We start from the raw sequence: 18,187 nt of genomic DNA, 5'->3' as shown, positions 1-18,187 counted from the left end.
CTACTAGGGAGGCTGAGGCAGGAGAATCGCTTGAACCCAGGAGGTGGAGGTTGCGGTGAGCCGAGATCGGGCCATTGCACTCCATCCTGGGCAACAAGAGCGAAACTCCGCCTAAAAAAAAAAATGAGCAAACACTTGATATTCCTCTCATTAAAATTATGGCATATTTATAAAATAAAACAGATCTATATTGTAATGAAAATAACTTATCTGTGTCAGAGTGAGAGAGAGATGATGCATTTGCAAGCCAAGGACACCAAAGATTGCCTACAACCACCAGAAGCTAGGAGAGCAGCTTAGGATGGTCTCTCCTTCAGAGAGCCTCCAGAAGGAATGAAGCCTATTGATATCTTGATTTCAGACTTCTAGCTTCCAGAACCGAGAGAAAATAAATTTCTGTTGGTTTAAGCCACCTAATCTATGGTATTTTGTTACAGCAGCCCTAGCAACAAGTACACCGACACTAAAAAACCTGATCGGCCATTGCTGCCACCTCGTACACTCCCCATCATCTTCCTGTCGCTGCCTGAACACTCAGTTACTCCCATTTACTTGAAAGAACACTTGCCTAATATTCTGAGAACATGGCAGGCAAAAGGGCAAAGAATTACTTGAGGAATGAAGTTTCAAAATAATGAGGGACACTTTTTCACAATGGCAAAAACCGTAGTCAAATCGCCAATTTTTGCTGCCCTCATGGTGGGAAAACGTCAAATCCAAAGTGAGGTAGGCCTGGAGGAGCTAGCATACGTGAAATGATATTTTGCTGTCTCTTAGAGTAAGGTTAATATATTTACCCACTATTTCTGCTTTTAATGTTTTATGAATAATTTTCTTTGATAATTTGCTTTTTAAAGGTTTTGCTGAAATTATGCAGAGCTTCATAAAATCCAGAGGCCTTTTTAAAACAGTGAATGAACTGTGGCTGATTTTACTCTGGGTGCAGTAGGAAATAATGCTCTGCACAGTTTATTCCATTCAGCCCCGGAAACCTGACATATAATCATTAATCACAGGCCTGTACTGTTTCTTAATGAAATAAAGATGCTTCCCAATACATTTCGAGAATAAGCATTCTAAACACTAGAATTATAGAATAAACAGGGCATCTTAAAGAGTGGAATGGTCTCCACAGTGGAGATGTCCAAGAAAGGATATTGGGTAGGGATTCTCTGGAAAAAATTTTGTATTTATCAGAATGTTAGGCAGGGCTTTCAAACTATAAATATACTGTGAAATGAATATAATGGGTTGCAATCAGCATATTTTTAACGGAATGAAATAGAAAATGAGGACAAGGCATAATTTAAATGCAAGGGCTATTTCATGAAACATTTATTTATATATTTATATATGTAAAGTTGAAGTTATGTGTGCATCAGCTTGTGCGTCCACTGCACTACTATTTACAACAGCAAAAACACAGAATCAACCTAGGTGCCCATCAACGGTGGATAAAGAAAATGTGGTACATATACATTATAGAATACTAGGCAGGCATAGAAAAGAATGAAATCACATCCGTCACAGCAACATGGAGCTAGAGGCCATTATCCTAAGCAAAGTAATGCAGACACAGAAAACCAAATACCACAATACCGCATGTTCTCACTAGTAAGTGGGAGCTAAACATTGGGTACACATGGACATACAGGAACAAAAGACAGTGGGGACTACTAGATGGGGGAGGGAGGGAGGGAAACAAGGGTTGAGAAACTTCCTATTGAGTATTATGCTTACTACCTGGGTGTCAGGATAAATTGAATCCCAAATTGCAGCATCACACAATATACATACTATGAAACTGCACATGTACCCCCTAAATCTAAAAGTTGAAATAAAAATAAACAATGTAATAAAATTAGAAACAAAAATAAAATTAAAAACTAGAAACAAATAAAAAAAGTTATGTCTGTACTGGGTTGTTTGTTACTGTAGGTCACAGTGAAAAAGTTTCAAAGCCACTGTCTTAGAGGGTAAATGTGATCCAAAATAAGCCACCCATCAGAGGCATGCTGCTGGCATGGAGGGCTGCTTCAGTGGGAGGAGCTGTGTTGAAATCCAGGCTGCCCAGGCACTTCCCAGCAGAGGGTCTGGAGCCAGGACTAAGACAAAATTCTCACTGTGAGATCATCAGGAGGAACCCAGGAGACCAGAGAAGTTCAGAATGTTCAAAGTAGAGGGCAGATGGTGTTGTATGAAGGGGGCAGGCATGAAGACACTAAATGGGCTCAGTCAATTCAGGAAGGAAAGCATAATTTGTCATGGTGTGGAAAAAAAAAACAAGAAAAACATCCCTTGACCTCCAAAACAATTTTGTTTGGCTTTGAAGCCACTTACATTCAAGAGAAATAATGAAATAATGCCTGTGACAACACCCTGAACCCATAATATTTATTTTTTGTCCTGGGAATACAGTTTCAAAGAATATGTCTTTAAAAAGTAATTTGGCAGTATAGTGGATAAAAGTTAATTTAGAACTTTGCTTTGTGAATCATAAAAAATGTTGTGGGGTATAGTTATCTCCTATGTTGCCAAAAAAACAGAATAAATAAATTAAAATTATGAGCCAAACTTGTGAGCTAACTTCAATACGCCCCAGGCATTAAACACATTCCCCAGTTTTAGATCTAGAGTTACTGCTATACTGAAAATAAAAGTTGACCCCAAATGCTGAATGTAATCATACTGTCCCAACTTCTCTGACCAAGTTACAGGTTATAGTAGAAAAGCAGAAGGCAAAAGATTCAAACTGGTTTCAGTAATACTTTAAAATATTTCTCATGTCAACAGGCTCTTGGAAGAAGGTAAAATAGTAAACTTCATGTGGTTTCTAGAAATTATGATTTAGAATGGGAAGATGCTGAAGTTAATATAAAATATTAGCAATACATACAGATTTTATTTATTCTTATCTCTTCATTTCCCAATTTTTTTCTTGTAATAGTGAACTCACTGTAAATGAATCACAGATATGAACTAAAAATTGCTCACTAAGTTGTTACAAGCCCTAATAGCTATCTACACTTCATCAGGAACCTTTTTTCTTTTTCAACTTGAGAAGCAGCAGCACGACTCACTCAAGCTGATGCCCTCCTCCCAGAGTGCAGCCTGCACAATGTTTCTTTGGCTTCAGCTCCAGAAAGTGATTTGAGGACACCCACGTGGCTGCAGTGCTGTATCAGCACCTCGACTTCTCATTCTTCTAGCTATTCTTCATTTATTTATTGTAGCAGGATAATTCGAACTAAATACGATCTCCTTTGGACTTTCTGCATTTTTCTATCATCAACAGAAAGGATATATATTGTACCTGAAAGCATATTTCATATTGGATAATTTTTTTATGACTGAGACACACACACACACAACACACACACACATACACACACCCATTCTTAAGTTACAGTGTACCACTGGCAAACGGGAAGCAGCTAAAAATAAAGCTTGAGAGATATAAATTGGATATCTCCTCTTGGGCCCACAGGCACTTCAATTCTGTATATCCAAATCCAAACCTTTATTATTTATAGCATTCCTCAATAGCTCCAAGTGTTAGAAGCCCACTGAGAGATCCCACCATCCCATAAAGAAAATTCTTTGTCTCCTTTGGCCCTCAAATACAATTGTCAAGTCTTATGAATGCTAATTATTTATTACTGGAACTTATCAATTATTTCCTATTCTAGGTTTTCATTTAGATAAACACCAAAGGCCTACTTGACTTCCTGGTTTGACATCGGCAATCTACTCCCACAATGAGATTCTTCTTTTTTTTTTTTTTTTTTTTTTGAGACAGAGTCTCGCTCTGTCGCCCAGGCTGGAGTGCAGTGGAGCGATCTCGGCTCACTGCAAGCTCTGCCTCCTGGGTTCACGCCATTCTCCTGCCTCAGCCTCCCCAGTAGCTGGGACTACAGGCGTGTGTCACCACACCCAGCTAATTTTTTTGTATTTTTAGTAGAGACGGGGTTTCACCGTGTTAGCCATGATGGTCTCGATCTCCTGACCTTGTGATCCACCTGCCTCTGCCTCCCAAAGTGCTGAGATTACAGGCGTGAGCCACCACGCTCCGCCTGTAGATTTTTTTTAAAGCCTTAAAAGACATTTAAAAAATGAGCAAGATTAAATGATAATGCCTAGAGATGCACATTTGGATGAACTATAAGGGAACACAAGGACATGACGACTGTAGGCATTGGGGCATCAGGGTAGTCTTTGTGGGAAGGGAGGGAACTGGGACTGGGATGCGGCCCATGAAGGGACTTCAGGGAGCGACTGGCAAAGTTCTATTTCTTGACCTGTGTTGTACTTACCAGGGTGTTTGCGTTAAAATACTTTATCAGCTACACATTTATTCATATAATATTCTACTTTTATTTTTCAATGAAAAGGTTAACATACATACATAAATCTGATCATATCACTGCCCTGTTACACCTTTCAGTGGCTTCACAGTACTTGTAAAAAAAAGTCCAAGCTCCTTTATATAGTAGACAAGGCCTGGCAGCATCTGGCTCTCTACCCAAAGCCTCAACACTTGCTAGTTTCCTCCCTACACTAAATTTTCAGTTCCTCAAAAGCACTCTGCTTTCTTTTATCTCCAGGCCTTTGTACAGCAGCTACTTGTGCTTGAACAGTCAAGCACGGCTCCTTTTTCCCCTTCATGTGGCTGGTTCCTATCTGTCCTTCAGGCCTCAGCAAGAAAACTTCCCTGATGCTCCAATGTTGGGCAAAGTATTCCTAGATCTTCCCATTACACACTGTAGTTTCCCAGTCACAGCACTTATCCCACTACTAGTATTAATATGCTAATAGTATTAGTATTTATATCTTCCATAGACCAACAACTCCAGGCAAAAGAGATACATAACACGTCTTGAAATTTTTGTACCTCCAATGCCTAATAAAATACCTAGAACAGAGCAAGTATACAATAAACTCATATTGGCCGGGCGTGGTGGCTCACGCCTGTAATCCCAGCACTTTGGGAGGCCAAGGTGGGTGAATCATGAGGTCAGGAGATCGAGACCATCCTGGCTAACATGGTGAAAGCCTGTCTCTACTAAAAAAATACAAAAAATTAGCCAGGCGTGGTGGTGGGCGCCTGTAGTCCTAGCCTACTTGGGACGCTGAGGCAGGAGAATGGCATGAACCCGGGAGGCGGAGCTTGCAGTGAGCCGAGATCGCACCACTGCACTCCAGCCTGGGCGACAGAGCAAGACTCTGTCTCCAAAAAACAAAAAAACAAATACAATAAACTTATATAAAGTGAATATGTACATACATTTATCGATGAATGAAAATTGCCTTTGGCATCAATTTATAAGAACACAAAATATAAGCGAAGTAATAAAGATAACAATAATAGTTAACACATTATGCTATGTACTGTTTCATTAACTAATCCTCCATAATATGAAGTATATATCATATATATCCCCAAATTACAAATGAGGAAACAGAGCCACAGAGAAGTCAAGTAACATTCTCAAGGTCACACAGCTCATAAATGTAATTGGAACACTGGCAGACTGGCTCCACAGTCCTTGCTCTTAATTCCAACAAACTATCGCCTCCCCTTGCTTAACAGCACTGCCATTCATTTCAAAGACTGAAGCAGGTGGCTTTAAAGTGAATAAAAACAAAACTCTGTTGTAGTTACCTGATAAGGAGCACACATGGACATTACATGCGTGTAAGAAGATGAACACCAAAATTCAAGGGATCAGGGAAGAGAGAAGGCCAGGTGCAGGAGGAATACTTCAAAGACCAGGTAATCTGAGATTCTCTGCTGAGCTATGCGTCAAGATGTCAAATCCTGACATCCTTCCTACTGGCCTCCAAGTAGGTCAAAGGTACAGTGTCTCTGTGATTATAGGCTGACAGACAAACGGCTGATGACAGGCACGTCTTCAGAGTGAAAGTGAGACCAGATAAGTATGAGCAGCCACAGTACGCAGGGCACCAAATCAGTTTCAAAGGTGTATACAGATCCAGGACTTCTGCTCTCAGTAAGCTTAGACTCTCAATAAAAATAAGACAGATTATTCATTCATTCAACCATCCATTCATTCAATATAATTAATTAGTGTCTTTGTGGTAGGTATACCATATGTGGCTCTTAGAACCCCGAAAAATGCTGGGGCTACCCTCAATAAGCTTATGTGCCAGTAGAGGAGGAGACAAATAAACCAAGAATTGCAGTGCAGGCAAAACAACCTATAACAGTTTTGCATGGGTTCCTTGGAACATATGAATCACACTGGAGGGTGGGTATAGAAGATGGAATCTGGAAGTTTTCTAGAAAGAAGTTTCTTTGGAGCCGAATCTAGAAGATGTACACTCCTGGTCAGAAAACCAGGCAACCCAGTTATGACTGCAAACCAATGAATTAAATAAAAAGTAACTATAGGATTTGGGTTGGATGAGGGGCTAGAGAACATGTAATGGTGGAAGAAGTTAAGGTGGATCATACAGTCTGGATAGGGTTGGAGAGAAAGGTGGAAGACAAGGTATAAATGAGTCTGTAGGCGGAAAGGCCAGCTCAGGGCTGATCTGCAAACTCATTACTGCCCAAACTGAAGGCAGAGTTGAAAATACCAGTGCCACAGGTCCAACTGGACCACTGGGAAGACCACACATAAATACCTATCAGTGAAAAGCTTTAAAACAATAAAAATCACAAAATTCTAGAAAAAAATGTAAAAAATCTCTAAGCTCTGGATGGGTGAAAATAGACTGATCTTTTTTATTTATCAGAGGTACTTTTTCCTGAAGAGCTCACTTACATTCAAAAATGACAGAATCACCAATAGCAAAATGCATTCATAGAGTGGCAAGAGTGAAGAACAGAGCAAGGGGAGGGAAGAGAAAAATGACTATGGGTAAATAACGAGCATAGTAGCAGCAGTGAAGCCACAGACCAGGTAGAAGTGGAAGACAGTGAATTTGTAAGAATGAGCAGATATGGCCAAGAGGTCCTAAAAGTTACAGTAATAACTATACACCAAGATACCTGCTAAGGGTATCTATGAGCCCTTGCAATGTAATAGGGACAGAGAACTTTGAAAGTCATCTGTCCATACAGTTGGCAATATCAACAAAGTGAGACAAATAAAGTAGATAGAAGAAATAGAGTGACACAAAAAGACACGTAAAAAAGTGAACCATTTTTTCTCTCCCACAAACCACTCTCTCCTCCCCATATTCTCCATCTCATTTGAGGATCAATATGCAACCAGTCACCCAGGGCCATCATTTATGCCTCCCTCTCCCTTACAATTTAAGTTTTAGTACATCTAAGAATCATATAGAGGACTTGTCAAAAATGCAGGTTCTGTGACCTACTCCAAGAAGATATGATTCAGTGAGTTTGGGCGAAACCCAGGAATCTGTCTTTTTAAGGATATCCAATATGCTGAAAGACTCACACTTTAAGAAAGAGCGTCCTATATCTGATCAATCTCTGTGTAGATTTTCAGTCTTACATGTCTCTTAAATTTATACTTTCTTCTCCCCACCCTCACTGTTTTAACTGTGGTCTTCATTTCCCTCCTACACTAATATTATAAGCTTCTAACCGTTTCTTTTTTCCTGAGTCATCCCTTGCAAGCCATCCTAAACACAAAGCTTTCTAAACCACAGGCTTATGTGGGATAAGCAATGATCTGGCCCCCGACTATGGTATCTCCTCTTGTGCTGTCCAGAACTCACATGTTGACACTGGAAAGGAAAAGGAAAGATGGATGAGAGAGACTGTGGTAAGCGTGGCTGAAATGTGTTCCCTTAATGGACATGGCAGAAGGAGATGAAGAAGTAAAAAAGCCATTCTTAAGATACCTAAGGTAAAGGGAACTACCCAGCTTTATAAAGGACTCCATGAGCATACTCATGTCACTATTACTCTCAAGTTATCAGTAGCATGAACTTAATGTCAGCAAGACCCTACATCTTAAGTGGTGTTAGGCGTGAATATTTTATTCAAAAAATAAAGCCAACTTTTAAAAAGTGATTATGAAGTATCAATGAAAGAGAATACAGACATACATGCGGCACTTGCCAACTAACATTTTCCCTTATGATAATGAGGCAAGACATCCACAAAATTCAAACATCATGCTTGCCAGATTTTTATGTTAGAAAAATTTAAGACCCAGATTGTAAAGACTACATGAAACTTAATATATTCATGTTGCCTTTGTTCATATGGGGTGAGGGGCACTGATTTATACCCCAATTAAAGAGGGATGAGAACTCCTCTGGCCTTGAGCACAGTTCCCTCTGACAACTCTGAAAGCCCGCCCATGTCGCATTTAAAAAGGTATCAAATGACACTGAAAGGGCGGGAGGTAGGCGAGCAAGTGAGTCACTCATCGCAGAGATGACTTGAGGGTCATACCAATACTGAATCTTAGAGTCAATAAACATATCTTACAAAGAAAATTAACTTCGGATTTCCTTTCAATCATGTATGATTTATAACTGTCATAACATTTTTAAAGTTATTGTTAGAAAGAAGCATTATTAGAATAACTTTATCTTCACCTGCATTTGAAATAGATGGGGAAGAGTTTAAATTAGTTGAGTCCTAACAATTTAGGTGAGCAGAACATCCTATTTAGGGTGTGACTGTGCACCACACAACTGTCCAATGGCACTGTAACTGGGCTGCTCAACTAATCTGTACACCTGCCTATGCCTCTCCCTCGGGTCCTCTTCATCTGCTTCCTCCCACCACAGGGCACCTGACCTTGATTCCTGCCCAAGAATCCATTTGTAACACTGATGGCAACAACCTGCTTAATAAACAGCATTCAAGAAGTGAATTCCCAATGGCTGTGTGTTTCTGTAAATTTTAAAGAATCTGATCGTTGTAAAAAGCCTCATAAGTTATTTTACCCTTCTATAATATTTTTAAGTCTCTGCAGCAGCATAAAAGGGAATAGCTTCCCTTAGGTCACAGAATGAAAAGAACAGAGAAAAAGAGAGGCAGAAAGAGTGAGGGGGAAGGGTAAGAGAAAGGAAAAAACATGAATGAGAAAAAGCCAGGGGAATTAGGGGCTGGGTTTTCTGACAGCCCAGCATTTGTCTCCACGAGTCCACTTTAATGGATTCCAGGTGCATTCTGGGCTAAGCCGCCCAGCCTTCCTCACTGTAAGGTCATGAGAAGAAAACCTGATCTTTTTACTCACAGGGCTGTGGCTCCACATGTTTGAGGCCCAGCTACATCCTCCCGGCTTTTGATTCTCAGTCTTAACTTGCAATTTTGAGAAGTAAAAAACCTGAGAAACAGCTGCAGAGAACTGCATTTGAAGCCCAGCAGGCAATGCTGAGCAAGGCAGGCACACTCCTCATTTTCATACGTACAGCAATGAAACTGGTTCATTTCAATATGCTGGAGACTTTTTTTCTCTCTTGATATTTTATAATTATATTTTATTTTTGCAAATACACCCTCGGATGACACCATCCAGAAGTTTGCAATCACAGGCAAGAATTTAATACTCAGTCTGTTGTGAAAAAAAAAAAAATACAATTACTTCTCTGTCCAAAAGTTCAACTTTCTTTGTTTCCCTCACCAGTTCTCCTGATTTCCTGTAGCTAACTGGCTCCAATGCAAGAGTGAAGTAATTTCTTTCCTCTGTGATTTATTTTCTGTCTGATGATAAGTAAGGAAAAATACTATAAAGAGAGAACTAATGAGTCACAACAAATACTTTTCAAAAACACAACTCCAGAGTGACAACATAGCTAAAATGGAGTACTGTGTACCAAGAAACCTAGCGAGAATAAAGTTATATATTCGTACCTATTTCTGTGTAATAATAACAAACTTTTTAGTAAAACTATGTGCCAGGCACATAATGCTAAGAGCTTTATATGCATTACTCCATTCAATCCTTGGGATGACCTTGTGTGGGAGGAATAATCCATATTTTACAGATGAAGAACCAGGTTTACAGAGTGTAAGGAACCTGTCAAAGGACATGTGGCTAACACAATGGCAGAGCCAAGATGCAAGGACAGATCCAAAGACCACTGGGCCAGACCTGTTCCTCAGGGTTTACAAATTAAGACAAGGAGCCACGAAAAGCCTGCTGCTTGGAAATGGATGCTGTATAATTCTATGTTATCAACCAGGGCTTGAACAATAAGTGCTCTCAGTTACAATCCTATCCTAAATCTCTTTTAAATGCATTCATCTTCCCATATTATTAAGTGAAATATGGTAAACTTAACTACACCTTTCTTAAGTGATTCAGGATCTGTAATGTTTTCCAATAATTATTTGAGTACATTTTGTTTGTTTTGTTTTTAGCTCCGGAAAATCACTAAGAATTTGCTGAGGAGTGTAATGTTAAGCTCATAGCAACCCATCTACCAAGAGCTTGGCTAAGATTCATAATGTACAGGGAGGCTGCCTGGTGGACAGGCAGTAATTTCATTTTTCTACACATGCAAAATTCTACCAAAGGATTAAGCTAGATTAGGAAAAAAGTAGCCTGGGCTACCCCATATATCCATCCTTTTCACCACCCCCACTCCCTCCCTGATCAAGGTTTTAGTAAACTTTGCTTTGGAGATCCTCCATCGAGGGATACACATATGAGCAAAAGAGGCATGGTCCCGCTCTCAGGTCAGTCTGGTGTAAAGAAATAACACTGTGCAATTCATCATACGTACACTGCAAGGATGAGAAGGCTGCGAGGGTTCTTCATAAAAGCCCTATGGGAAACTTCCTTCTGATCCTTGGGCCAAGAGAGTAGTCAGTTCTACAGAGTAACAGATCCCATAGTCACTGTAAACTTCAAAATTGACTAAGCCTACTTTCTTTGCTACGAAAACCAACCAACCAACCAACCAACCAACCAACCAACCAACCAAACCCCTCAGTGTCCACCTGTGGCCCACTCATGGTGCGTTTTAGATGCCCTTTAGCAACTGTCACATTCCCTGTCCAGTCAATGTCTCCAGTCTTCCCCCCTCTTTTCTTTCTCAGCTACTTCTAATTTGAAGCACAATATTTTATGCTTCCTTAATCTTCTAGGGGAAAAGTTACAGTAGAAATAAGTTATGAAAATTTTAGAAAAGTAGAATAATATATGTGCTGACCCCCCAAAATCCTGAAAACTGATTTTTTAAAAATTCCTTTTAAATCTCTACTAAGCACTGTTTTTATTATTTTCCTACCTTATCATTTAGGCTCTTGAGAAAAGAAAAACTGATGGATGATTTTCAGTTATTTAGAATTCTGCTTTTCTTTTTATTTTTTTTTTAACTATATAAGGATTGAATGCAGAAAGCAACCATTAACAATGAGGATAGCCCCCTATGCCAGTTGGCATATACAGAACTTGTATGTTTTATACCTAGGTGATACTATTTCAAAAAAGGTGAACTCGCTTTAAGTATGATAAAATATTTCCATTGTTACCAGCCCTAGATTTATGATCTTAGTTCATTAAAGCTTTCTAAAAGTAGTGCATGTTAAGTTCTAATAAAGCTTTTATATAACACAGAGCCAACTGCAACTTGAATCCTAGCTTTCATTTGGAAGGCAAGATTTATAGAAGGAAAAAGACTTAATTAAAAGGGTAAAAACAAAGACATTATTGCTGATATCTTTGCCATTGTAATTTTTAATAAAGAATATGTTGCCATTATATATTGGATTAAAATAATATCTTTTTATATTTTACTTTTAAAACTAAGTTCAGCACAAGCTTAAATTACTCTGTTACTTTTACTGTAATGAAGAATGTGTGTTCCTTAGCAAAAGGGAGAGAAACGGGGGAGAGCTTCTGAGACAGGATGCGAGCACCTCTGAAAAAGTAGATAAAGCACATAGATTAGTCTCATCATTCTGCGGTGCCCAATCGTCTGGATACTCAGAGACACACACAATAAAAATGCATGCTGTTATTTTTCAATCACCATTATCATTATAAATCTATAAGATTCCCGTTCTACTTTGTAGGCTATCAGATGGACAGAGTACAATTGAATATTTTCCCTTTAACGTTTCTGCTTCAGGATTCTTAAGTGAATCTATAGAGGTGAACTTTAACCTCTTTATTTACTATTCAAATGAAATGAACCCCATTAATAAATTTGTATGCATATATATCTCATAGGCACTTCTTTTTAATACCAGACAAATGATACATCATTGTTACTTTCCACTAAACCTTCTTCATTGGTGTTAACATTAGATTCTTGTATACATTTTAAAAAGGGCCCAGGAGAGCATCAATGAACGTTTTAATGGAAAAAGCCAAGGGGAAAATTTTATGAGTTAAACAGATGTTCTAGTTTTGAGAGCAATTAAGATTAGTAAAATCCTAAATGGATACTATTTCCTTGAAGCCTACATATACCAAATTATAAACCAAACAGGGTCTAATTACTAGGTAGGTAAAAGAACAGCATCAGTAATTACCATTATTGTCATTATTCTCATTTACTGAGGGCTTACTATGAGACAAGAACTGTGCTAAGTACTTTACATTGATTATTGCACTTAATCTTCCTAGCAACCCTATAAGGTAGATAGGGTTGTTACTGCCACAGTAACATCAGGACACTAATGCTCACGCAAATTAAGAAAATTAATCTGGAAAGTTAATTAAGAAAATTAACACAGCTGAAGAGTGAGGGAGCTGGGATTCAAAGGCAGTGTGACTCCAGAGTTGGTGCTTTTCTACCACACTAGGGTGCAGCATGATACAAATGTTTAAGTCATGAATGAAAACTAAGGAAACTCCTTATGAAATGATCCACACACTCAATTCTGAGCAGAGAAAATATCCCTAGCTTAGGCTTTAAGAACCCAATGTTTGCACCCTTTGCCATAGGTAAAAATTATAAAATTACTGGGCTATTTCTTCATCTTTGAATCCCCAGCACCCTAGCACAGTGCATGATACACAGTAGACGCTCAATAAACGTTTGTTGATCAAATGAATCAGTGAAAGAACATAACTTAGTAACTGGCTTTCAAAGAGTAGAAATGCTCTTCAAAGAAAATGGCAAATGCATTCAGCCTGATGAAGCTATTGTAGAAAGTTTTTTTTTTACTTTCATAATATCAATTATTGATCTCTTTTGTAAGTAACAGCTAGTTTTTTGTTTTTGTTTTTTCTGAAATCAAATATAGGTGAATTATATCCTAAGTCAATGACAACACTCATTGTATACTTCTTGGTACACAGTGAGAACATGATTTAATGGAGCAATTGAAACAGAGGTAGTTGAACTGTAAAATCACTGAACATTGTTTTAAATGATTACAGCACATAATTGTGTTGTAATTGTGTTCAACCACAAATCTAAATGAAAGTTTAAAAGTCTAAGGGTTGGGTGTGGTAGTTTTTAAGAAGTTAAAATTTCTGTGAAGTTATTAAACAGCACAACTTAATAATAGTACCTGCCAAAACAAAATGTTCAAGTAGCTCAACTTTCTAAGCCAAGTTCACTTTTGCAACTAGAAACCAGATGTAAAGGTAAATTCTCAAGATTTTACCTTGAAGGTCAAGAGAAAGAAGTCAACTGTTCAGCTCTATTAAGTCAAAAATTGGCTTTTAGTTTACTAGATAATGGCCTAGAGTTATACCTATTTCTATCAATATTGACATGAATAAAGTACTAGACCCCTAGTAAGTTTCTATACACCTCCAGTGATCAATAAATCTGGACTTGTGGAAACTATGTAAAATTATAATATTTCTTTCAAGTTATTTATTTCTCTTTTCATAGAAGGAGTCTCATCCTAATGGCAGCATTCATTCATTGGTATTTATATACCCAAATATTTTACATTATAATGAGAAAACAGTACTAGTCTTGTACAATTCTCATGTTACTGTATTGTGCTAAACAATCTCCATCAAAAATGGTATTTCACAGTCCATTACTTTCTTGTGAGATTAAATACACGGTTCTCTACAGGCACTATCTCTGGAACATTTACATCAATTTCTTAATTTGCCAAAATCCACTTATCTAAAACAAAAAGGACTTTAAAGTACCCTTCTAGATGACAAAGGTTTCTTTCTAAATAATGTAAATATGGTTGCCATTTTAAACTAACTAATTGAACAAATCAATCAGCGAGTTACTGTAGCATTTGATAATGTAATCTGGTATTTCAAATATCAGATAAGTTTTCATACATCTTTTCTTTCTTGGTGTCAAGAATAGAATAAGATCAGTTAATGTCAGTCAAAGTCAGAAACAACTACATACATGGCTAAGCTTTGAAATAAATCAAATAAAAAATTCTTTTCCACCTACAGTATTATAAACTTCAAAATGACTACATGTACTTAGCAACAGGCCTAAAATATCAGCTCTGATATGGATTTAATGCCAACTCTTGCATAATACTTTTCATTACAAAATTCCAGAAATTTATCAGAAAGCTTGCAAACCACCATCCTTCACCCCTGTGATATGTTAAGATGTAATTCATCATAGCATTAGGTGCATTCACTGATTTTTTTCTAAGCATTTAAAAGGAGCTCTCTCTAGCCCTATGACAAGAGGCAGCTTATGTAATTTTTAAAAAAAATTCATCAATCTGTAAATTCTTTTATTGCAATTGAACCATAAATGTGTATTTAAAAATTGCATGAGTAAAAACATCTGTAGAATCCCTTGTTTAATCAACTCATCCCATATCTGTTTGGAAGCATATGAAGCATTAATTATAAATTAATCAAATAAATTTAAGCTAATCAAAAAGACAGGAATTTGTTCTCAAATCTTAAACTTCGAAACTAAATTATTATGTAATTAGAATTCCTCACACAATTACACAATAATGTTGGTTTTCCTACAGGTCTCAGAAATCTGCTGGTTATTGGAGGGGATGTGTTTATAAATTGCCAGTCAGTCCCATCCCATTCACATTTAGTTCCTTACGATCATAAAAGGCAAGTAAGTCTTAATTACTTGAAATGTCTTGCTGCAAAATGTTTTAACCACTTGGGGTCAATCAAACTTAACACCAGATGATAGTAATATATGCATGTTGAATATGGAAGAAAGAATTCTCAGCAATCACGATGATACTCTTTACTCAATTCAGCAAATTATTTTTTCTTTAGATTAGGCTGCATCTAAATATTTTCCTTCTAACTTTAAACATGGAAGTTACTACATCTTTTGAAACTAAGCGCCATTCATAAGACTGGCAACACAAATAACAAATAACACCTCCCCCCCCAACACATACACAAAGAGGTATATGAAGATCTGGCCACTGAGATGTCATATGGATTTGTTTCTTTCTAATGCAGAGTTACTATAGTAAGAAGAACAAGACAAAAATCTACCAACTAGGCTGCGCTGCCATCCTCTCCATGTAGTCTTTGGCCATGTCTCGGGCTTCAATGTTCTCAGGATACAGCACACAGAACATTGCCAAGGCACCCAAGTTGTTTCCAAAAATTTCATTCCAGCGGGCACTGTAGTCTTTGGGATCCCAGGGAGGGAGGTATTCCAAGGGGCTGGACAGCATCGTGTGCACAGCCTCCGTGAGGCGGGCTGCAATGTGCTCGTGCGAGCTGGCAGCCCTGCGCTGCAGCTCCGCCACTTCTGCCCTGGAGAAGTACAGCATGGGATGGCTGTCGTAGTTGGCATTGGTGAAGGGAATCATGACTTCTGGGTTCTCGTCGGTGATGTAGGCTGACACAAAGCAAAGCAAATATATGAAAAACACACTGGGAGCCCCCCGTGTGTGAGTCCTCATCGTGGCATCAGATCTCTAAATCTCCAAGGCAGCCAAACCATCTTCGAAAGATCCTACGTGAGATAAAAAGGAAAAAAAGCGTCTGTCAGCCAAGAGAACATGGCACAGGTGTGGAAACGTATGAGAGGTAGAAACCATATGTGAAAATAAAGCTTATGAATTTAGATTTTTAAAAATACAACAAAAAAATTTAATTAGGAAGAAAATTACTAAAGTTCTGATTTTATAGAGTTAAACATACTACATCAGAATTGTATTCATTATGGAAAACAGAATTCTGGACTTAGGGAAAATGTATAATATTTGTTCAAGTAAGGAAAAAATTATTCTTGGTATTCTTCTCACATAGTATCATGCAAAAAACATCACATGGTATATTTTTTTAGACATTAATACATAAACCACAATAACCAAAAGCTGGTAATGAACGATCATCTGGGAATCTGAGTAGACGTTACAAAAACCCACAAAATCCTGTATTTCTTACTACAGCCTCTTTCACTGTAACTTATCTCCTTTTCCTAACATTTCTGAACCAGGGATTAGGATCAATACATCTGTAAGCAGACAAAATATTATGAATAAGGTTAAATATCCTCTTTATGTGAGCAGAAGGTGGAAAGAGAGAAGACAAAGGCCATGTAAACATCTGCCAAGCCCGTGTATTTCCTGGGCTGACATCAGCAAGCATGTAGTGAATAGTGAAGACCAAACACAGTGCCACTGGGACCAGAAACTGACATGCCTTCATTCAGAGAATAAAATCCCAGAATTAAAAGGCTGAAATAACACGGGTGCATTTTCCCCTTATTATCTGAAACGACTGTCTACTTTTTCATTTGGCATATGGGATTTTGGTGTCATTCAGTAAGTGAGAAATGTAAACAAAGTTCACATATTTTCTTAACTACTTGATTTTTCTTCAAAGCCCCTTTTTTCAGTGGCAGATTTGTGCACTGGTTAAAAGAACGTCTTTCAAATGTAGAAACACTAAAAAAAAAAAAAAAAAAAAAAATCCCCAAAACCTCAGCCTAGTCAATGTCCCACATCTGGGATAAAGCAGGCAGAAAATCCCTCAGAGGAAAGTCAGGGAATTCTTAAAATTCTTAAGAGGGGAAAGGTTATAGAAAGCAGACCAGAAAAAGACAGTTTTATGTAAATAACGAACAGTGGTTTTCAATTATTAAAGGGAGAAACTGATGGTGGAAAATCAACCTCCCAAGCTGAACACAAACTGTTTTTCCAAGGAAAAACTGCCTCATCATATTTAGAAGAAGAAAAACTAATAATTTAACAGATATGGCAGATCAATCCACATTTTCAACTTGCTGTGTGTGTTTCCAAGAAAAAGGCAATGAGACATCATTTGAGGGTGCTACCTTATTCTGGAGTTTTTTATATTTCTACCTATATATGAAACTCGATGGCAGTGGTTTTGGTTTTGTAAAACATTTTACATTTATTTCAAGAGCAGAACTTCTGATGAATAAAAAATTAATATAGCCATACTAAATAAAACATATGAAATAGAAATAACTCTTGGACTCTGCCAGTATTATGTCTAGCACCCAAAGTCTCAAGGCAGCTGGCAGGCTGGATCCTTCAAGGTCAGAGACCCAGCCAAAAGAAATAGTCTTCTGTGGTTATGCCTGAGGAGGGGTGTGGTCTCTGGCAGCACACAGAAATGGCTGGGTCTGAGGTAACGCTCAGTCCCCCCAGGGGCTTATTCCTTGCTCCATTTAGAGAACAATATACCGGCCAGGCACGGTGGCTCATGCCTGTAATCCCAGGACTTTGGGAGGCGGAGGCGGGCGGGCCACTTGAGGTCAGGAGTTGAAGACCATCCTGGCCAAAATGGCGAAACCCCATCTCTACTAAAAATACAAAAATTAGCCAGGTGTGGTGGGGGGTGCCTGTATTCCCATCTACTCGGGAGGTTGAGGCAGGAATCGCTTGAACCCGGGAGGCGGAGGTTGCAGTGAGCCAAGATCCACCACTGCACTCTAGGCTGGGTGACAGAGAGAAACTCTATCTCAAAAAAAAAAAAAAAAAAAAAAAAGAAAGAGAATAATATACCACTAACGATTAAAAAAAAAATCCTGTATATATTAAGTCCCTAAAAGTCTAAGTCTGAATGCTCTCATCAATGCAATCAGCATTGTGGGGGTTTTAGACACTTTCTCCTTTAACTGAACCCCCATACACACACCCAACGTACATGCAGTGAAAGATCCCTCAACTACCGGCTTTTGAATGTGTGGAAGCTCAGGTGGATAGAGGAGTGGTTCCAGCTATCAGCATATGGGTAAGAAGGCATTAATACATGGAAACTAGAATTTTTCCATCTCACATTCTGTACAAACTTCCCCAAACGTGGCTAAGGTTAATTCATCATGTTCTTTGTCCTCCGCTATGCAACCACACTCCCACCCAGGC

General features: G+C 38.3%; 1 protein-coding gene across 2 annotated transcripts in view; it reads right to left on the bottom strand.

Annotated features, from left to right (window-relative positions):
* The window catches only part of DSE (dermatan sulfate epimerase), a 38,890-nt gene extending 23,086 nt beyond the window's left edge, over positions 1-15,804 (bottom strand). The window contains exon 1 of one of the 2 annotated variants that reach the window (XM_031012235.3): positions 15,336-15,804. In XM_031012235.3, coding sequence (XP_030868095.2) covers positions 15,336-15,751 — 416 coding nt within the window. In that variant the 5' untranslated portion in view covers positions 15,752-15,804. The remainder of the gene's footprint in view (positions 1-15,335) is intronic. The other variant, XM_031012238.3, reaches the window with a different exon arrangement.
* Positions 15,805-18,187: the final 2,383 nt, after the last annotated feature.

This window comes from Gorilla gorilla, chromosome 5 (assembly GCF_029281585.2).
Source record: "Gorilla gorilla gorilla isolate KB3781 chromosome 5, NHGRI_mGorGor1-v2.1_pri, whole genome shotgun sequence".
Lineage (NCBI taxonomy): Eukaryota > Metazoa > Chordata > Mammalia > Primates > Hominidae > Gorilla > Gorilla gorilla.
The sequence above is the reverse complement of the archived record's forward strand: the minus strand, read 5'-3'. Positions and strand labels throughout refer to the sequence as shown.